The sequence below is a fragment of the Lonchura striata genome, chromosome 11 (genome assembly GCF_050655825.1).
Source record: "Lonchura striata isolate lonStrDom1 chromosome 11, ASM5065582v1, whole genome shotgun sequence".
NCBI classification, from domain to species: Eukaryota; Metazoa; Chordata; class Aves; order Passeriformes; family Estrildidae; genus Lonchura; species Lonchura striata.
Window position 1 is genome coordinate 16,648,348 of NC_140713.1, and position 22,052 is coordinate 16,670,399.

At 44.6% G+C, this 22,052-nt stretch overlaps 1 protein-coding gene across 4 annotated transcripts; it reads left to right on the forward strand.

Moving 5' to 3' along the window:
• Positions 1-1,500: 1,500 nt before the first annotated feature.
• On the forward strand, positions 1,501-12,678 carry OSGIN1 (oxidative stress induced growth inhibitor 1). Of its 4 annotated transcripts, none has more exons than XM_021535240.3 (6): positions 1,501-2,088; positions 6,129-6,234; positions 8,606-8,742; positions 9,065-9,256; positions 9,576-9,667; positions 10,322-12,678. In XM_021535240.3, exons 2-6 carry the CDS (start codon positions 6,150-6,152, stop codon positions 11,313-11,315), a joined length of 1,500 nt encoding a protein of 499 aa, XP_021390915.3. In that variant the 5' UTR covers positions 1,501-2,088; positions 6,129-6,149; the 3' UTR covers positions 11,316-12,678. The 4 variants fall into 4 exon arrangements, with proteins under 4 accessions (XP_021390915.3, XP_085445789.1, XP_021390916.3 ...); XM_085589663.1 differs by having other exon boundaries at positions 6,132-6,234; XM_021535241.3 differs by having other exon boundaries at positions 1,501-2,073; positions 6,132-6,234.
• The last annotated feature ends 9,374 nt before the right edge of the window (positions 12,679-22,052 follow it).

Below are 22,052 nucleotides of genomic sequence, written 5' to 3' on the forward strand. Positions count from 1 at the left end.
TGGAGAGGTGCTGTAGGAAAGGTTCTGCCATGAGCTGTCAGCAGCAATGAATTCTGACACCAGAGCTTAAGCTCCCCCAAATCAGGAGACAGCAGAATCAGGGCTATCTGACAGATTTCATAAGTAGGAGATGGACAGGTAGAACTTACATAACCTGAGGTAAAAAGTCAAAAAGTTACAAGGAAATGTCTTTCTAAGGACATAGGAGTTGGTTCAGGTGCAAAGTATTCCCCAGTACAATGTTATGGCTTTGTCCTTAAATCTGTGCACCAGCAAAATTGCTTTGTCACTTCAGGAAAAAAATAGAAGTGAATTGCATCAGTTTGTAGGTCAAGGGCTGGCTGCAAGGCCAACTACAGATTGCTCAATTACTTCTTCTTCTGGAAAGTTTATCCAAAGTGTTGGGCTCAGTCATTTGTGCGGTCAAGGTACACAAGGAGAAACGGTTCCTTTGACAAGTGCCTGTTCTGTGTGATGTGTTTCTTGGGATATCAATAAAAAAGAAGTCCCCAAATTGCTATGTTAAATGTTCTTATTGTACAAGCAAATAAAGGGCAGTGGGTTATTGTACACGAACATTTTCCTGTAAAGGATTGTACTGTGCACAAAACTATGATGGAGCTTGTGGTTTTGGAAAGCCACCCTGGCTTTATTTGCAAAGGTAATAGAGATTCTAGTTTTGTAAATTCTAGTAGGAAATGGACAGGATATCCTATCTTTTACAGAGAGGGCAACTTTATTTCTGCAGATTTGCACACATAGGAAGTATTCCTTATTTTTCTTAGTACAAAGCCAGCCAAAGCATTATACATGGTTTTGTCTTGTATCTATGGTATCAGCAAGTATGGACTTGAACATCTTTGTTCTACAATGTTTGACATGCAAGACTGCAATATATTGAAGACAGATTTGAAAAACCTAGTAACAGGGCAGTCTTAAACCACCTAAACAAACAAATGCCTTATTTTCTCTGAAAGCTTAATTTTTCCATGGCTGACATGGACACATTGGTTACATGCCAATAAATATCTGAATAATGCATATAAAAGTCTTTGCTGTCAAAAAATCTGTATGAGTTATTTAAGAGCCCTGTGCAAATGCTGCCTTGGATAAAGGCCCAGGAAATTTGAAAGAGTCCTTACCCCTCTCCCCACTCCCCCACTTCAGTCTGACAGTATTTACTGAGTCAGATTTTTCAAAGGATTGACTGGTGACTAAACTTTTAGTGAAACGATTGCTTCACATTTATTAAAACAACTTATTCTGGTGGAGTTAAAACAGATTTTTATATTAAGTATTCTGCTCTGATAGGAGTCATAAGAGCAGAGAAATCCTTCTCATGAAATGCTTTTATCTTTTAGATCACATGAATGAAAGTATGCATTTTAACTGTGTATCAGCAGTCTGATTTCCTGGAAATTGTGGTTTCCAAACAGATGGCCTCAGAGATAAAAATGAGCTTCATTTACTGCTTGAACTGAACACTTTGGGAAAAAGGTATTTCATTTGTGAAGGGCATTTTAAATTTAGCAAGCCAGATCAATTACTGTATTGAGTAAGATACCTTGGATGAAACCCCTGGTGGGTTCTGAGTTTTATGCAAGCAGTTTGACTCATTTTACTGCTATTGTGCAAAAGGCTTAAAACACTTTATCTCACTGAAGAAAAAGAAATACAAACTGAAATCAATCTTTTCAGACCCACTACACATCTGTGATGTCCTGAGGGTTAAAAATGGAAATATTTGTTCAGTGCAGAGCTTGTGACAGGCTTCCTGTAAGCTGCTTTTGCTATAGTCACATTAGTCAGCTGAACATTACTAAGGAAGTTTCTCTACATTCATTCAAGAGCCGGGAAGAGAAATATTCCTGCTGACTCATGCTTATTGGTATTTTCCTTGCTCCACCTCCAGTCATTTTGGCTCCTCCTCTCCTCTCTTGCTGCTAGTTGCCTACTATATTTAAACAGCTGTTTTAGAGCAGCGAGAGGATTCCAGGCTTGTAGTTTGGTTTGCTCTCCTGACTGTACAGTCACCCATAAAGATCCCATCTCCCATCAGACCTGCTGCTGAAGGTAAGAAGGCTCCAAGTAAGTACAGAGAGCTCTGTCTGGTGTACCCTAACATCAGTTTCTGAGCACCACAGGGGTGTTTTTAGAACGGTGTTATTACATACCACAAAGCTGAATTTTTTCCACATAGTTTAATTGTGTTTGGGGAGGTAACTGGCCTGACATGTAAGAGTGATGGTGCAAGGAGAGAACAGCTTCTGAAACTTGTAGGGAAGTATAACATGTAAAAGCTGTCAAGATCTCTGCTTTTTAAAAAAAAACACTAATTGATTAAATATTAAACTAGTGAAACAAGTGAGTGGATGAGGAAATTAAGCTGAAGAAAACTATTGTTGCATCTCTGTTGGAATTGTTCTTTAAAACTGAGTGTTGTGGTACCTCTTTTAATCTCCCCCAGTGTTAATACCCGAGCTGCACTGCTCTCTTGAGCTCTCCCCATGTGCTGTTCTGGCCACACTTGGTGATTCTTACTTCAGCAAAACCTCACAGGCAGAGCTATCTGCACGTGGCTGATGTAACCTGGCTTTTTATTTCTCCAAGGCTCACAGAGTGTCCTTGTCTTGCTAAATGTATCTTTGCTTTTTCATTTGCTCATTTAAAACCTGTTTCAGGCTTACAGGCTGGAACTAGTAAGAGCCACCCTGACCGAGTTTGTGAGTTATAGTCCCTCTAGACACGAGGCTGTGTCAGGAAGGTATGCAGAGTTTGGCCCAGAGTGAGCTGGGAGCTTTTCAGCCAGAAACAATTATGTAACATCACACAGACACTGGAATGCTTTGGAAGCAGCAAGAAGCCAAGTTGTGAAACTTGCATTCTCTCAAATGAGGAGAAGGAAAGGGACATTCATTTAAAGTAGGAAGCTCAAAGCAGGAGCCAAACTCAGTGTCACTAAGCTGAGTAAGTGTGAGTGCCCAGCAACCTACACTACATAAAAGGAGGGTGAGAAGAGCAGTCTTAAGTTTCTTGCTGTCTCAGGCTTTTTTCCTGGTGCCAACTAGTTCAGTATAGATTGACAATGAACTTCAATGTCCTATAGCTTTCCAATGGCCTCTGCAGGAACAGGATTTCCTCTGCTACACTGTATGAGCTGCTCAGGTTTTGAGGTATTGGAGTCTAAAGCTGAAAAAAAAAAAAAGAAAAAAAAATTAAAATAATCCATCTTAATGCCTAATGGCAGGAAAGGTGAATGTTTGGCCTGAAACTAAAATGCCTGAGATGCTCTGAGCTCTGAATTTTACCCCCAAAAGTCAAACCTTTAGCCTACAGGATGGGAATAGCTATAAGCAGGTTCAGCACCTGATTCACTTTCTACTTAAAAATAAAAATCAATAGCTATGAATTATAGAGATGGCAGCTATAGGATATGAAAGGGACTTCTTCCATTTGTAGAGAAATGCAAGGATGGTTAATCTTGTGTTGATAGAATTTTCAGGGTCAAGTCTTCAGGAAACAAAATGTGTAGCACTAAAATGTCATTAGGGGTTTTGTGAACCCAGGTGCTGAATAACTCCATGGTTAAAAATGGTCACATGTGTACAAATCCAGTAATTTAATCAGACTAACAACTGTGCTCCTCTAGCTGTTACAGTTTGGTTTGATTGCAGAAAATGCTCCTCTTTCGTGTGTGAGAAGGGGCAGAAAGGAGGGGGAGGGTGGCAGAGGGAGTTATCAGTGAGCGTGCGGCGCTGCTCTGTGCTTTATCAGGGTGAGAGGGGTGGCACGCTGCAGTGGCCAGGAGCCAAGGCAACCTTCCTCTAAAGTAAACAGCACTGCCAGCCTGTCTTCTCCTGGCTTGTGCCTTTTTTGTCCCCTTCAGAGTCCCCTAGAAAAATGCTGGCACCCAGCACTGACGCTGTGCTCACGCCTTACAGACAGGCTCGCAGGCTCCTTGTGTGAGCGCTGGCCCTGCTGCCCTGCAGCTGCTGCCATGGGCTCTGCTGGGCTGCTTCAGCAAAAATCCTGCAGATGTGCATGCAGTTTTCCCATGCATGCTGCTGCAGGGAGCTGGGGAGCAGAAACCTGGAAGATTGCTTCCAGAGATCTTGCTTTCCTCTTCCAGGCTCCCAGTAGTTTCAGAGAAATAAGATGTGTACTCTGTGTTAAGAAAAATTAATAAGCACTTCTCTTCTTGTGTAATACAGTTGTGGAGAGGGGGTTATTTGTTATCATGGAGAAGAAACTGCTGCTGACCTGCAGGCAGATACTGCAGTTCACTGGTTTCACTGCTCACACCAGTGTCCTGTTCCTTTGGTGTCTCTGGCAGTCCCAGCTGCTGGTGCTGAATCCTATTCATTGCAGCTCTGGAGATTTGTGGGAAGGGATTATTTGGGGGTAAACTTAGACCACAGACTGCTGAAGGTGGTGCAGGTTTTGGTTAATGTGGCAGAACCTACCCAAAAGGCTAAGGAGATCCTTAGGTGGTTGGGCTGTGGCTCCCTCAGTCTCCAGGGCTGTGGGGAGGCCTTAAGGGGAGTTCATCTTCTGTAGTGAATACAACTACCTTTGAGTCTCAGTTAAATTGGGAACATAAGTTTTGTTGAGATCCAGCTATCTTCAAAGCTTGATGCTTCAGATTATTTAAATTAGAAAGCACAACTAAAATGTCTTTTAAGTGGTTCATGCCCTGTCAGGCAAAATGCATAAGAGTCTTAGATTAATGCTTAGTTAAGTAGTAACAGGCAACCAATAAGTGACACTAACTGTGTTCCAAAAATTTGGACAAGGCTGCTAGTTTTGAATGCATCTTATGTGATGAACCCAGTCACCTTGGAATTGAGCTGTTGAGCCCAGCCATAGCTGTACATTGCTGTGTATGAGAACTGCCACATCCCTGCAAGCAAACGCTCTCACAACACGCCTGCTGAAGGCAGGAATTTGTGAATTGTAAATTCACTGGTGGTTTCCTGGCTGCCATTCAGTCACTAGCATCCTGCACTTTGCTGGAGCTGCTGTGGTGTAAATGTCAGCCTTAAAGAGGGCATTACACTGCTAGGAAGACATTTGCTGCAATACATGTGTCAAAGGCAGTGATGTGCCAGGCCTTGTGGAAGGGTGTAGTGCACTTGCCAAAGATCTTTCTGCACTTGGAAAGGGTGTGGAGTGCGTGCCCTACTGGACAAAGTCGTGCCAGTCCATGGATTTTTGCTTAGCTTTCCAAAATGACTATAAAAGAAGATATTTTCTGTAGAATACTTAAAAGCTCATGATGAATTTCAGAAATATCACATTTATTGTGGTAAAAAATAACTTCTCTAGGTTAGTGACTTTAGTTTTCCATGGAATTTCCATGGAATTACAAAGTAATTTGATGTGGTAGGATTCCTGCAGGAATAGCAAAACCATTCTGTTCATTGGATGTTTGTATAATGATTAGTTTTGTAGATTCCACTCTAATGACACCTAAGTCTCTAAGATAATTATGATGCATATTTTGTTCAAAGACTTGTTATTTATTTGTTCAGACCTAGAACTCTCCACTTTCTGGGAAATAAGAAAGAAGGTTCCAGAACTAAACTAGCACTTCTCAAAAAACCCTATAGTGGTAGAATGGTACCTATTTGAAAATGCAGTCAGGAGATTCCCAGCCTTTGGGCAGAAGTCTTGAATTGGGTTTACTTCACTTATCAGTAAATGCACTTTTACTTTAAAGTTATTTTAAAAAGTGTTTGTGATAATGATACTGTTTTCTACAGAGTGTGGTCAGAAGTGAAGTTTATATTAACAAACTGCAACACTTTAATGTCGTCAGAGGGTTGCTAAAATTGCCAGCTGGAGTAACTGGAATTCATGTCTAAAAAAGAAAGATAACTGTCCTATCCCCCTTTTGTGGTGCATAATCAGAGGATCATCCTTTGATTTTGGGGTCAGGAGGAGAAAATGATAAGGAGATCTGTCCTGAGTGTGGAAGTGTAATGTGACAGTCTGCAATGCAAGACTAATAATACTTTAGATTAGCCTGAGTTTGTGGGCTGGAGAAAATCTTGTGTGGTTTTTCTTGTTTGTTTGCTTGTGTTTTTTTGTCAGAAAAATTAAAATAATTCAAAACATATTTGTTTCAGCAGGTAGATTCCAGAGCAGAAATGCTTCCAGATGGGAAGATGTATCCATTAGTGACCAGACCCTCAAACAGGAGTGGGCTCAAGACACTGCCTGTTGTGATCATAGGTGAGCTTCTCCTGCCAGCACTGCAGTGTTCTCTTGGGCTGTTGTTGCTTTGGACTTGCTATCTCTAACTTCTGTTCCACTTCCACATGTTCTCACTCAAACCAGAAATGCCTGACTACTTTCCCAGAAAGACAGACTTCTATAATACTATGAGACCTCTGACTCCTGAGTAGTAGGGACTTTATTTTACAAATTGAAACACATACCTATTTTTAATGGTGAAATTGGTAACCTTTTGAGCATCTGAGCCTGCTTTTTCTTTGTTAGATATTTAGAAATATTTGAAACATTTTGTTGGGATTATCTGTAGTGCTTGAATTGAAGGTAGGTTTGTGTGAGTTTTTTCACCATTTTGTCTGTTTATAAAGTACTTCAGGTGCTGTTAAGGTTTTTTGAAATGTTTCACGGATTTCTTTTAAAACATGAGCGAGCTACACTGATTTAGTACAGATTTAATAGACTTATAAAATGCAGTTTTCTGCCAGTTAAAAATAATAGGTTATATCATAACTGTCTTGCCTTCCTTGCAAGAGGGAGCTTGCAGTGTAAGGTGATTCTTGGAGCAAAGTAATGATGTCAGAGCCTTCCCCTCTGACCAACCATGGCCTGTGGAGGTGTTGGACCTTGCTCATCTGAGCATGTGTTTCATGCCTTGCAGATCTGGCTTCCCTCCTTATCTGGCATCGAATTCAAAGCACCCGAGGGAGCTGCTCCAAAGTCAGAGCACTGCATAAATCACCCCTAATCCTTGCTCACAGCAAGTTTGACAAGGATACTACTACCAGCAAGTCCTTGTCTGAGAATGACTGTGTGCTGCTCAGTTGTACAAGTCTCTAGGTGGGAAGGAGGGTATTTTGGTACCTCCCTAGTGCACCTGTACAGGGACCCAGGGTGGAGAAGCCACCAGAAGTGTGGAGAGCACACATCAGAAGCAGCAGTGTGAAGAGATGCACGCTGAGGAGGCTGTTGGACTGAAAGCAGCCCAGCTGCTTCACTGTTCACTGCAGCTGGACAACACTGCATGAAGGCTCCAGCAGGAGGGCTGTGTGCTGCCTCAGCTGTGCTGGCAGCCTCATGGAAGCAGTTGCATTTTAAAATGTCTTGAGCCCCAGATGTTCTTCTGACCATCCATATCAAACTTAGACATGGTTCAGAATAAATCCTCTGTGTGTAGTAGCTGAGTGTTGTGCACTCAGGTGGTGAAGTTTAGCTTAGGTACCTCCATGTACTTCCTAAAGCAAAGTAGTAAACTGAAATTTGTTATATTTTACTATAGCTGCAGTTTAGTTTGTTTTTAATGTCTGTTGCTGTTGGTTTTGGCTACCTTTCCTGCAAGTGGAATATTCCAAGCAGTGACCTGCAGCTGCTGGTCCGTGCTCAGCACAGCAGCCTTTGTCCCCAGCTGTGACATGGATTGCCCTTCACATAGCTCCCTGCTGGCTTTACAGCCAGGGACCTCCCTTTTTTGGGATCCTCAAGGATCAGCCTTTGCTCTGGTCACCCTTGAGCACTGGCACTGTGTCAACAGGCTGCTGTCACTGGTTCTCCTCCCCTCTTTGTCACTGCACTGTCATGGTTTTTGGTCCCACAGCAGCAAAGCCTGGGCAGCCAGACAGGCTGACAGTTATACAGGTAATTTATAAAATATTAAACACAGTGAACAGCCATGTTCAAACTTTACAGAGGCTACTGTCACTGGGCTTTGGAGTCACATTTATCTAGTTTTTCCACCGGCTGTTGGGGGGTCAGCAAAGGAGTTCAGCCATCCAGCAACCTGTTCAAAGTGCTGTGTTCTGAGGGCTTGTCTTGGCATGGCAGAGAGACTTCTTCCTTAACACATTGCAGGACCACAGGAGTGCTGGTTCCCATTTGAAAGTGTCCTCAAGACCCATTAGTCAAAGCTGTATTGTCAAATATCCCTTAAAAGAGGGAATTTCTCACTAAGAAGAATTGGTTCCCCTTCACTTCAGTAGTCACCATCTTTTCTGGATCTTGTATCCTGTGCACAGTGAACTACTCTGCACTGGTGTGAAATGTGCTTCCAGGAGAGCTGAAGCCCCTGGTCAGCCCATGATCAGCTTCTAGACCACTGATTTTAGAGCAATAACTCCATTCATCACCATGCTAAAGACTTCAAGCTTCAGGTGAGGGCAGCCTCTGACTTATTGAACCCCGTGTCTTTTCAGCAAGTTCTAAGGCTCCTATTTGCATTGCAAGGTCAAGTGAGGTGAAGGGTAAAATGACTTCCCCAGCTCCATCCAATAAGCCCCTGCTGGAACATAGCAGTGTCATATCTCTTGAATTAGTCTGCATCTTTTCAAACAACCTCTCTATCTCCAGAAGTATAAACTCTTCTTAATTGTTTTTTCAGGGAATGGACCTTCAGGAATCTGTCTCTCATACTTGCTGTCAGGTTACACCCCTTACTTCAAAAGACACGCTCTTCATCCTAATCCCATTCTTCAGAGAAAACTGGAAGAGGCACCAGAAGTCTCTGTTTTGGACCAGGTTTGTGTAAAGATAAACAGTATGACATCCTTGTAAAGCATCCTAGGGGTGTATCATAAGTAATTACCTTGTTTGGATTTTCAAAGTACACAGACAGAATGAGCCTTAAGCAAATTTTGCTTTGTAATCCAGATCTCCCTTGTATGAAATGCCAGCATTGCTGCTAAGATCCTCGAGGCAGCCCTTGGGCAAGAGCAGGTCTGTGTGCCAGTAAATGAGCTGCCCAAGCACACTGAGCCCACTGATCAGAGATGCTGGAGTAACGAGCAGGCTGCTGCCTGGCACTGCATGCACTTTGAGCATCTGGTCCTTCTCTCTCTAGGATCTGGAGTATCTGTCTGAAGGCTTGGAGGGACGGTCCCACAGCCCTGTGGCTCTCCTGTTTGATACTCTGCAGCGCCCAGACACAGACTTTGGTGGGACAGCAGAATCTGTGCTCACCTGGTGGCATGAGCCTGACAGAGCCATCCCCCACCTGGTCCTTGGCAGAAACGCTCCTGGAGGGGCCTGGCACGTAAGTGAATTGGAGCCAGCTGGGGTCTGTGTGTTGTGTAATATCCAAATGTGCTGACTGGAGAGGGAAAAGCTCTTCTAAAATGCCAGTCAGCTGTGTTACATCTTATACACGTAGACAAATGAAAGTTTAAAAGGAAAACAAGCCTTTATATTCCCCATCTCTGGGGAACATGCAGAACATGGATGGTTTCATCCATGACAGCAGATCAGAGGAAATTACTAATTTAATTATCTGTGCCATATTGAAACATGGAAAAGTTGCCTTTCTCTTGTTACATTAAAAAATTAAAGTAATTTTGCTCTGCTTCTTGTTCCAGTCTATAGAAGGCTCTATGGTTACCCTGAGCAGAGGGGAATGGATGGGACTCCCAGACCTCCCTTTCAAAGAATGGTTAAAGCAAAAGAGAAGGTAAGAGATACATGTGTGATCATTTGCAAACATCTGGAGATTTTTAGAGAACCTGAATAGAGTTCTTGAATGTAGCTACCCATCTGTAATTGGATGATTTTAGTGAGAGAAAGGACACCCTCCTGCACCCCAAAACCAGCCCATTCTATATTGAGTGGTTCAGATAAAGTTGCAGTGCTGCTTGGAATGTGTCCTTCTCCACACCCACTGGGGAGATGAATCCATGCCCATGAGTTCTGAGTAAAGCTTGAAAGCTTGGTCACCTAGCTCCTACTGCTGCTGCCCCTGATGACAAGTATCATGTTACTGTGCATTCTCTGAGGTGCTGCTTCTCTAGACATGTGTCACAATTAATCTTAGGAAGTCCAGGTGTTAAAAATGGAATGGAAGCAAGATATTAGAGGAAGGCTTAAACAACCAACCATGTTCTTAGGGTTGGGATTAATGCTAGAGAAAGCTGCCTCTGTCCAACAGCTTCTGGACATGATTGTTAGCTCTATATGTCAGGAATAATTTTGCTAAAGTCTGGGAAATTAGATCAGTCTTCTCTGGTAGTGCCAGGATAGATGGCTCTAGGATACATTCAGTGCAAGAGGGACAAATTCCAGTCTCTTACTTAACTGCTGCTTGACCTTTGTTTGTCCTTTATTACAGAGGCCTCAAAAACAATAGAGCCACAGCAGAGGACATTGCTCAATATTACCAACACTATGTGATGAAGAAAGGACTGCAGAAGAATTTCAGATGTGGCACTGTTGTGACCTCTGTGAGGAAAGTGAGTGCAGAGAGCATCTCCAGCCACACCCAGAAAGATCTTCAGGAGGATAGTGACTCACTCTGGAACTCAAATGAAAGAAGTGCAGAGGTCTTTCAGGTGGATGGATTTTTCAAAAGTGTGGAAGGTGATAAAGAGCCCTTCTCCATCTATGCAGAGAATGTGGTCTTGGCTACAGGAACCTACGACAATCCTACCTGGCTCGGGGTCAAGGGAGAAAACCTTTCCTATGTCCACCACCAGCTGTCTGCCCTAGAAGAAGCAGTGAAGAACAACAGTGTTGGCATCATGACAGATCCAGTCTTGATTGTAGGTGCTGGTCTGACAGCTGCTGATGCGATTCTCTTTGCTCACCACTGCAATATTCCAGTAATCCACGTTTTTCGGAGACGAGTCACTGATCCGGGCCTTATTTTTAACCAGCTCCCCAAAACTATGTACCCTGAATATCACAAAGTCCATCAGATGATGAAAGAACAGACAGCTGCCTGTGCTGGGCCCTATGAGCACTACATCAGCCTCCCTGAGCATCACGTGCTCTCCTTTGGCAAGGACAAGAAATGCATCTTTCAAGACAAGAACGGCTGTCAGAAAGCTTATAAAATTTCCATGGCTCTTGTTCTAACTGGCTCAAACCCCAACCTCTCCTTTCTGCCAAATGATGGCATCGACTTGGCATTGGACAGTGACCAGCCAGTCAATCCAAAGAGGAATCCCATAGATGTTGATCCATTCACCTATGAATGCACTCAGGAGAAAGGGCTCTATGCTCTGGGACCTCTAGCAGGAGATAACTTTGTACGCTTTGTGCAGGGAGGGGCTCTGGCTGTTGCCAGCTCTCTGTTAAAGAAAGCCAACAAAAATCCCCCCTAACAAAATCTCCATCCCTGTGCTACCTGTACTAGGATGGGTTAGTGCTCTTTCCATCAAATCATCTGATTCGTAAATCCTCAAATCTAGAGGCCATTCCTGGTATTCTTCAAGGTTATATGGGGAGTTAATAAGTTCTTGCTGAGTTATTTGAGAAGATTAAGTAACCAAATACAGGGTGGGTTCCACACACAGCAGTACCTTCAGTTCCTGGGAATTCAGCTCCTTTTCTGCACAGCTGTGCACGGTTACTGGAACTGAAGCTTGTGCCTGGAAAAGGAAGGGGCAAGGAATTGCTCTTCTATCTAAAACCCTCCAGATGACGGAAAATTGAATTGAGGAATCAATGTTAATTATTTTCAGATAGCAGGCCCACAACACTGCCTGTTGGTGTCTTACAGTGTTTTGTCAAGAAACAAAGTAAAAGTAAATTGACCTGGTTTTATTTATTCTTGTGGTTTGGCTGTATGTTCTTGTTAGGCCAGAAATCACTGCCAGGTGCTGCAGGTACCTCTTTGGCACATGGAAGGATACTCTGCAAGTAAAACTGACATAAAAACACTCAAAACTGTATTGTTTCACTGACACCAGCACAAGTAATGTATGACTCTTTTAAAAAAACCAAGAGATTCCTGTGATGGGTTCTTCTCCTTCCTGAGAAGAAATGGTACTGATTTGCAAATACTTGGTCTATCATCTTGCAGCTTCCTACTCTCTAAATCCTAAACCTGTGATAGCCAAACTCTACAGCAGCTGCTGTAGAGACAAGCAGAACTAAAGGGGAGCTACAGGTCCATCTTGAAACTGCCCACGTACTGTATGGGTCTTCTGGATTCTGGAAAGGTGCAATATGGTATATACTGGGTGAATTACTAATGTATTTTTTAAAATAATATTATTTGTATTAGAGGGAAAATGGCACAGTCACTTTTTGGTAGCTTTATGCTATATATATATATATATATATAAACTTTTTATACTGTTTTTCTAGAAGATTTTTATTGGCAGAATATTTTGTTACAGTCTTTCAGTCTGTTCTGAATGAGCTGGGGTAGATGGCAATGATGCCTTTTGTTGTAAGCAGCATTCTCAACAGATCTACAGGGGCTTTCATACCTCTCACAGGAAAAATTTCAGTCATAGCTAATTTAATTTGGTGTAAATACAGACTGCTCCCTGTGCTGCACTGAAAACTCACTGATATCAAAAGGCCCTGAAAAACTGAGTGGGACGAGACATGTATAAATGAATTGGCCTGAAGTTGAGATATGGGAGGGGCTTGTCTGTGAAGTTACTTTATCACACTTGAATAATTTTTCTGACTACTCTTGTATGAAACTTTCCAATAAAGTGATTTCAGACTTACCTTGTGTTTGTTTTAACTGTGAATCTCTGACCCAGAAAAGACCTAATGAACTGTTCATCACCATCATCTTCCTGGTGAGGGCATGGTTTGTGCCTGCTAAATCCTTCATCCCTCTGTTCCCTAGGAGGACCCTACTGTGAATTTTCTCTCTATGTATCTTTGTCTCTCCAGTAGGATGAAGAACCCTTGTGAAGTGCCATGCCTGTCTCTCGTGAGGCTAAGAGAGTGCCAAACCTGGTTATTTGCCAAACTTGTTCTTGCCTGGGGGATCTTAGATCTCTCCTGTTCACCTGCTCTCTCCTCCTGTCTGCAGAATAACCCCAGATCACAGCCTAGACCAATCAGTCAGTTTAAGACAGTTTAGATCAGAAGGGACATTTGAAGGTCTCTGCTCCAACCCCAATAAAGTTAGAAGTTGCTCAGTTAGACCTGATTGCCCACTGCCTTGTTGGGGAAAGCTTTGACTATTTCCAGGACAGAGATTGCATTATCAACATTTGATTGCCCCATTCTGCATTTTTCCACCTTTGTTGAGAATTGTAGAGTATTTTCTTAACTAGTTGAGTTGTCTCTATTGCAGCTCGTCTATTGCCTGTAGGTTTGGTGGTTTTGGCTCTTTTTCACTGTACAGCTCTGAGAGGAGTCTGGTTTAGTGTGTTAAAATATCAATACTCACTCTTCTTGGCAGGCTGAGACTGAAGTGCCCTCAGTATTTTGTGAACACAGAAGAGTAGAGGGAATGAGTTTCCTGGTCTGTGTCCTTGCTCACTGGCCAGAGGGATGGCAATGCCCCCAGGGCTCTCTTTGGCAGCATTACTCTAGTGAGCTGGTACTTTCCCCTGAATCTGTTATCCTGGCAATGTGGGCATTCCAAAGGAGGGATAATGTGGTTCTGTGATCTTCTGCAGCTAACCTTTGCTAAAAAAGTTCCGTGATCAATGCTCACGTCTCTGAAAATGCTGGTTTTGGCCACATCTTCATGTCTCAAAAGCAAACGAGAGGAGGAGAACAAAAGCCAAAGAACATTTTAAAAAAGCAAGGGGCACTGGCGTGTGCTGGGAATAAGGTCACAAGATTGGCAACAAGTGAAATGCTGCCCTTCCCATCACCGAGATCAAAGCCACAGTGCTCATGCTGATCATTCCTGCATCCCATGTTGCATTATGCTGAACTAATTTGCCCTGCACGGGAGAGCTCCTAACTGGGTCAGCAGCCTGAGCCTCGGTGGGGGAGCTGATGTGCCTGTCTGAACCTCCTCTCCTGCCCAAGAGGAAGAGCTAATTGCCTACCCCGTGCAGGACCGGAAAGGGAAGTGTTTTTCCACAACTGAGGTTTAGAAAATATCCCACATTCTGCCCCTGAGGGATGTCAAAGTAGAGGATCTCAATAGCAGAACTGGTGGTTTAGTCATCAGCTGCAGGTCCTCAGGGCAAGGCTGTGTGCTTCTAATCCAAGTTGTCATTCAGTTCTCTGTATCCAGGGAGGCAACTATGAATTATTGTTCCAAAACAATCAGCTGTGAGAATCAACAGATACCAGCTTTGTTATGAGTGCAATTCACCCAAGCATTGTGACCTTGACCTGCAGCATGTGACAGGGCCAGGAATAAAACCAGTCTCCTCCCGGGCCCTCTGCACGGGCGCGCTCTGCCCGCGATGGTGACGCAGCTCTGCCAGGTGACACCATCAATGCTTCATCCCCATCTGCACTGACTGCTCAGGCCAGCCCAGAGCTACCCTGGTGAGCCAGCTGGGTGTTTGACATCTGAGACCGCTCTGCCTCTGTCCTGTCCCCTGCCAGTCACCCAGTGTCCCCTCCCTGCCCACTGGGGAACTCCTGCTGCCACAGTGACCAGAGCAGGTCCATCAGAGGAGCCTCAAGCAGCTCCCTGCTCAGCTCAGTCTGGATAGAGTGGATTGGTTTTTTCACACAGAGCTCTGGCTGTAGCTAAAACGTGATGTTCACCCTGCCACAACAAGGGCTCCATGTCAGGGACTCATTTTCCCTTCTTCAGGGCTCCTCAGCCTCCTTTAGTCCCCAGTTGCATCCTTGCAGAACAAGCTCCCGAGACCTGCTGGTATTTGCCAGGAGCAATGGAAAATTATGCCTTCAGAACCCAAATGAAGATGTGAAGCTTACCAAGAAGACAAAAAACAGAATTGTGGTTTTCTGATTTTATTGTGTTTGTGAGTCCTTGAGGTCATGGATGATGTATTTTGAACTCACCTGTGGGTGTGGCAGAACTGAGTGTACAAGTTTGAACACAGGTATATTTATTATGCAATTAAAATACAAACTTACTGCTTCTGCTTTTTGCTTTGGTGAAGGTCTTGTGAGATATCAGAGCGTGTTCATTGAGAGTTTTTGCTTCTCAAATGAAGGGAAGGGTGGCCTCTGTTTAAAAGGAGCCATCTTTTATGTATCACCTGAATTGAAATAATTTCAGTAAAATAGGCTTGGGAGCTCCTTTGATTGTTCAGCCTTCACTTTTTTGGCAGCACTTCTGTCTTTGAGCACAGGATTAAATCCAGCCACATCTTGGCCAGACCACTCTATTTAAAAGGTCTACAGAGCATTATGATACATTGCAAGTCCAATGATTGCCCAAGTCTTAGCTTTTTAAGGGCCCTTAGGGAGCTGTCAGGCTGTTGCAGATGTAGTGGTTTAAATTAACCTGCTTTATTTGTGAAATACAGGTATTTGTGAGCAGGCCAGCAGCCAACACATCACTGCTGACTGACAGCTCCTGAGGTCAGGCTAAGCTGCTTGCAACTGGGGACACTTGGGGAGTGGATGGTGTGGGAGAGTCTTCTAGCAGAAGAGGTTTCAAGGTGGAGCAAACCCTGGAGGCTCCAGGGAAAAATATCTGACTTCCAGGGCTCTTATACTAACCATGAAGGTGGAAGAAAGCTCCTGGCTCGAGAGCAGCTAAGTGGGGAGGAAAAAAAAGAGCACAGATTTTGTTGCTATTGTTGGCTGGCTCCTGCCTTCTGCCAGAGCCTGGAAAGCTGGCACGGATCCTCTGTCCAGGAAGTTTCCTTTGACATCCCTGGGGACAAGCCCTTAGGGCCAGAACAAAACCTGGGCTCTTTGATGTGCAGCTCAGAGATGTTCTGAGAGATTCTGCTCTGGCATGAGAAGGAAAACACCTCAGAGGTGTTCTGTCTCTGTATGACTGTGCCCTTCTGCTCCATATGGGCACCCATGTTACACAGCTTGGCTTAGGAAGAAGGACATACAATTATATTGATTTACGGGAGCAGAGCAGGCAGTCCTCATGAAATTTTTGCAAAGAAAGCAGAATGGGTTTTGTTTTCCAGGCCAATTTTTTCTGGTTGCACTCATTTCTTGGAAGCACTGTCAACAGCTCTGCTTTGTTTTACGTCTACACTGCAGCAAGCTGGAGACAAGGAAAGGAAGGGAATCCTGAGCCAGGCAACAGCCATGCACGGGCAGCGTGGCCCTGCTGCACAACCAGCATCCCTGCCAGCTGGGAAAACTGCTCTGGGAGGTGACAGGGCTATTTACTTAAGATGTTTACCCCGCAGGTGAATTCCCATGTCTCAGCCTCACTGGAAGTGAAGGGCTGTGAAAATACAGGCAGGAGCCTCCTTTAGGGACAGGGATGCAGCTGTAGGGGCTGTGGTTTGTGCCAGGGGTGCTGGAGCACAGCCCAGCTCTCTCTGGGGCACAGCTTTAGAGCAGGGCCAGCCCAGGGGGGCTCTGCTCACTGAGAGAGCTGCTAATGCAACTGGAGTGAAGCTCTCAGGGGCTGTGGGCATGGAAAGTTACTGCTGATGACGAAGTGAGGATTTGGGGATTTTGAACTGGGTAAGTTTCCAAATCTGAGTTGTGCTTTTGTAACTCACTGAAGCTTTTGCCAGAGAGGCAAACTTTAACCAGAGGACAAGCAAAGGGCAGGATGGAATCATTCCTATAATGGCAAATAAATAGAAAATCAGGAGAGCTGTGTTTTTCTATGAGACCACAGGCAGTTTTAGATCTAAAACATTCATTCTTTTTGAGAGCCAGCCCAGTGGAACAAACCTCATTTGCAACTTGGCATTAATACTCGAGTTATCCAGATTACGGTAACTCAGAGTCAGCAGAGGTCTCAGAGGCACAGAGAGCTTTCAAAGCTAATAAAACAACCAATAGATCTTCCTACTGAAAAAGCCAGGGAATTTCTATGCCATAAAAAAAAAAAATCTTTGGTGTGGTAAGTATTTTCCTGGGGTAATAAATGGGCTTTTCATATTAAACATTAAGGTCTAGCAAAACCAAGCAAATGACAAAGTGGTGGGATGCTGAGTGCAGATGCCCCCGTGGCTGCAGTGCCCTGGAAGCACCCTGGTCCTTGCCAGGCTCATCCCATCCCTCATCCAGGCATCCTGCTTGGGGACCAGCAGGGACACAGGGCCTGCCAGGCCTTGTCCAGCTGGGAGGAACAGGAACACACACAATGTGTGATGAACATTGCGACACGGAGAGCGACGAGATCTTTGTCTTCCCAAGCTGCAATGATGGCTGAAAAAAGGATGGATGAGTCAAGTTACACAAAATTAACATAGCAGTGTTGTTTCTAAGCAAATCTGAATGGGTGGAAAGTTTATGCCATGTGAATCCCTCATGCTGTGTAGCTGAGATTTTTGTTGGTTTTTTTGTTTTTTGTTTTTTTTTTCCTTAATCTGGTTGCTGGGATGCCAGGGGTGGATTTACTGTGTTATCAAACCACAGCCTGGGAAAAGAAGCAGTGCTGGCAGATGCTGACATGTCATGGCTCAGGGCTGGAGGGAATTCACAGCTGATGCTGCTGCACAGCTCTGAGGCTGGGACATGCTGTGGGCTCACTCCCATGAGGGCTGGCAGACCTCACAGGGCATGTGTGGGTGCCTGCCTGGGACTGGCACAGTGCAGGTGGGAGAGGTTTGGCAGGGCCTGACTCTGCAAGTAGAAAATCCAAGGAAAGGGAAACTGGATATGTGGAGTATCCACTCCTCAGCAGTTTTCCTGGTTGGGAAGGATGGTGTCAGCATAGCCAGGAAGGCAGAGCCAGACCTGGGCACTGTAATGAGAGAATGGTTTTAAGCTCAGATGTTGCAATTGAAGTTTTCCCTGAGCCCTTTCCAGCACCTGTTTGCCAAACTCCCTTTGAAGTTGCTGGAGCAGCTTTCCTGTGAATCTGATCTTGTCACAGAATCTCTGCCCAGGAAATTAGGGTGGTAATGAACAGTAACACACATGAGCAGTGAGAGGGAAGGGTGGCAGTTCATGTGAATGAATTACAGGTTATGGACACTGCCTGAAGTACCTTGCAAAAACATCCTTTATGGCCCATATTGCACCTTCATGAAACTTGAGCAAGGGATTTCTCAGGAGGGTGAATAACTGGCTGGAGTATAACTGGGATGGCTTGGGGCAGCACATTAAATCATGCAGGATGCAACCTCTGCCATAGATTGACCTGATCAAATATGTAATAGTAAGAAGGTTTACACCTCTGAAGAGAAAATCTTTAAAATCCTTCTTTTGGTTTTACTTGGAGTGGAAAGCAAGACCTTTGGAAAAGTTTCACCAAAAGCAGAGGCAGAAAGCTGCATTTGGTCAGGGACTTACAGCAGAGCATCAGACACTGCAGTGAACACTGTAACCTTTGGCATCTTATGGTGGATTTCTGCTCCATCTCAAGGCTGGGAGAAATTTCAGAATTGTGTTACACCAGAACTGGTTTCTTCCTCTGCATAATTCTAGCTTTGGTGAATAGATGTTTATAAAAAACAAAAGAGGTTCCCAGGCCATGTTGTGGGGCTCTGCAGCAACCACTTGTACTGATTTATAGTGAAGATGGCTGTCATCTCAGGTTGATATAAGTTCTCATTCCTGGAAACCTAAATATTAATTTAAAGATTTTTCAGGGAGCTGGAGAAGCAAGAGCTTGAGAAAAAGATCAAGTTATATAAACAAATATCATTTGTCTGATGTAACATTCCAAATATCTCATCCACTGAGTAATGTGGATATGACATAACAGGGAAGCTGGATGAGAGCAAGCCAAGTGAATTGTTCTCATCCTGAAACAAAGGAAAAGAAATCAAAGGGAGGTAGAATTACCCATTCCCAGGCTTCCCTGTGACCTTCCTTGTACTCTGTTACGTCCATTTCCACCAAAAATTTCCCCTTCCTTTAAACAATGTAGTGGATATCCCTCTGTCCCACTGGGAAAAGGCTCATGGCAGAGGATTTGATGCAGCTCTGCTGGAGCAGATCCCCATTTGCAAGTGACACTTTCCCAGTGTTAGGTCAGGAAAACTGTGGGAATTTAAAAGCAACCCCACAGCTAAAACAATAAAGTCTGGCTCTGGTCATATATGTTCACAGATGAACCACCTTTGCCTCTCCCCTCACATGAGTGGTTCCAACAGCCTTTGAGTGCTGCACTGAGAAGGGAAATAGAAATGCACGGGATAAAAGTGTCCATTCTTTATGTTTGTTCCCCACACTCTCAGTGAGCCTGGAAGGTCCCCATGGCTTGGTGAAAGAACTAAGCATTTTCAATACAGAAATATAATTTTCATATTCCTCTGATTCCCTAATACTCAGATTTTTCAAGATTATATTTTACTGATTATCTCCTGGTTTTAAGTTTATTTTACATAGGGAAGGATCTGTCCATTTGTATCATGACTTGAAACTCACCTGGATGAGTTGGGTTTTTTTTTTTTTTTATTTTACTGATAACTCTTACAATAACAAACAACAAAATTCTCAATAAACAATCTACCTTAGGAAACCTAACTCAGAGCCAAGATTGACTTAGAAATCCTTGCAGTGCCCACAGGTAGGCACCCCAACAAGGATTCAGTGTGGCCTAGGGATGGGCAGTGCCTGGTCTAGCAAACAGGGCTGCCCAGAACAGGGAACTGAAGGAAAATCTGCAATAGGGCAGCAAAGATATAAGAGGCCAAAAGATGAAAAGCCTGAAGAAACTTAACTGTTTGAGGAGACTTCCTTGGATTTAGGCTGGAGCATCTGAGCAGCCCTGCAGCTGCTGAAGGCTCTTTGCAGGTTCTTCCATGCACAGCTCTGGTGCTGCTGAGGCAGAAACCAGCTGGACATGGACTGCATTTTTCCTGCTCTCCTTTGGATGAGAAATGCAGTGCATCCGTGGAGGTGGAGGAGTGATATGATTACAGGGAGCTGGGAAATTATGTTGCTTTTAATTAAAGGTGAACGTTTTCTAGGGATGTTTAACTGCCCTCCAGCAATGCCATATGGCCCTTGGATGAAGCTGATCCCTGCTGTGTTGTTCGTCTGGGAAGGGCAGATATTTTGGGAAATACCTTCTGGAAAGGCAGTGCTTCACTGACATGCAAAGGTGGTGGATTCAAAGAGGCCTTTGTGGAAGGCACAGGTCCCTTTATCTTCTCTCTGTTTTCAGCTCTTGCAAGCCCTAGTTACACCAAGACCCCCTCAGTGCAGGGCACAGATGAGCATCTTAGTGCTGGGTGAGGAAGCACAGGATGGTATTTTTGGCAGCATGCTTGCCCAGGGTGGGACTGCTGAGCCCTAGCCCCTGGCCAGCTCACCGCCTTGCCTGACAGCAAATGTCAAGTGCCCTGGTGCGAGCTGGTGCTTGTATTTCAGTGAAGATTAAAGGCAATCACTGTTTATTTGCATAAGGAACAGCCCCGAATGCAGCCTCCTGGCAGTACCTAATCCACTGTCAGAGCTGGGCTCTGCCCATTTTTCTGAGCATTTTGTGGTTGATACTGGGCAAGGCTGTCACCCAAGCACGTGATATTGGGAGGGCTGTTTGTGATGTTGGCATGTGAATCACCACAAGATTGGGCATGGACAGCCTGCAGCTCAGGAGGAAGATGGACACATGATAGCATTATGTTGTCAAAAACCCATCCCCAGAAGTTTTTGAGAAAACCTCCCTTGGCATCGCACTCAGAAACATATGGGACTATTCTGTTAGCCAAAGCTTTGGTATTTTGCCTTAAAAATGGAGCATCCAATGTTTTTTTGCAGCCTGCCAGGGGAGATGAGCACTGGTGTCTGCTTTGTGGGGTGTAGGAGGCAGCTCTGCTGTGATTGCCAGGACAGACCTTGCCAGCACAACAGAATATGTTCTAAAATAGGACTGAGGAAGGGGATGGGTCCATAACCCAGCAACACCCATATAGCCATTTTACAAAACTACAGAATCACCACAAAATCCTTGCAAGGCTTGGATTGGAAGGGATCTTAAAGATCCTCTAATTTCACAGCCCATCCTTGGGCAGCAACACCTTCCATTGGAGCAGTTTACTCAAAGTCCCATCAAACCTGGCCCTAAACACTTCCAGAGTTGAGAGATCCCCAGATGCTCTGGGCAGCCAGTGCCAGGCCTCACCACAATCACAGGGAGAGTTTCTTCCTGGTGTCCATCTACCCCTTCCCGCTGTCACTTTGAAGCCATTCCCCCTCATCTTGTCACTCAGGCCCTTGTCCGAAGTTCTTCTCCACCTCTCTTATCTCAGACCCTCTTTAGGAACTGGGAGGGGCTCTAAGGTCTCCCTGGAGCCTTCCCTTCTCCAGGCTGTACAACCCCTGCTCTCTCAGTCTGTCTCCAACACCTCTGCTCTGCTCTGATCATGTTGTCTTGTCTGCAGCAGCCCCACATCCTTCTTAGGGCTGAGGGCCCCAGCTGGCTGCCTGGAGGGACTTTGCAAACAAATTCTCCTGCACCTATTGATAATTTATCTCCCCAAGCCCTGAATTTCCTAGCAACGAGATTAGTCCAGCAATACACAGGGAGTGCATTGTTGGCCAGCAGGGGCCCCACAGGTGCCTGGCTGTTTTCACCAGTCTTTGTGGCCTCCCCAGTCCCACTCTACCTCTCCACAAGCCAGCAGCCCTCCAGCCTGCTGGTTCTTTGGGACCAAACACTCCTGCGCCTGTGGGGGGATTGTTGGGAGACTCTGATGCAATCAAAATGTTTATGTCCTTGATGTTTACAATGCGCTATTAAGGTGCGCCCTGAAATGCTATAAGACAAACAGCTCTGGTTTATTTTTTTTTTACAGCTTTGGTACTAACAGCTGGGAATACTCCACAGCCATAAAGATATCTTGCAGGTCAGGAGCACTGACCTGGTAGTCTGCCTGCTGGAATGGGTTCCAAATATAGAACAGGCTCCTGGAATCACTTGCCATAATCCTGGAGGCAAAAGTGAAGCAGTAAATCTGCTGTGACTCAGAGTGTACACCTGGCAGAGAAACCTTCAGAAACATTACTGGAAGGAGACAGATTTATCCTGGATGCAGCAGGTGAGGTGCCTGGTGGGAATCCCTCTAAAACTGCTCAGAACAAAAGGGGAACCCAAATGA

What these genes read in the sequence shown, in the direction of transcription:
- OSGIN1 (XM_021535240.3), top strand. Translation starts at nt 6,150, where the DNA reads ATGCTTCCAGATGGGAAGATGTATCCATTAGTGACCAGACCCTCAAAC. An exon ending in CTCCTGGAGGGGCCTGGCAC is followed by an intron (nt 9,257 to 9,575) that starts GTAAGTGAATTG and finishes TTCTTGTTCCAG; the next exon opens with TCTATAGAAGGCTCTATGGT. An exon ending in TGGTTAAAGCAAAAGAGAAG is followed by an intron (nt 9,668 to 10,321) that starts GTAAGAGATACA and finishes CCTTTATTACAG; the next exon opens with AGGCCTCAAAAACAATAGAG.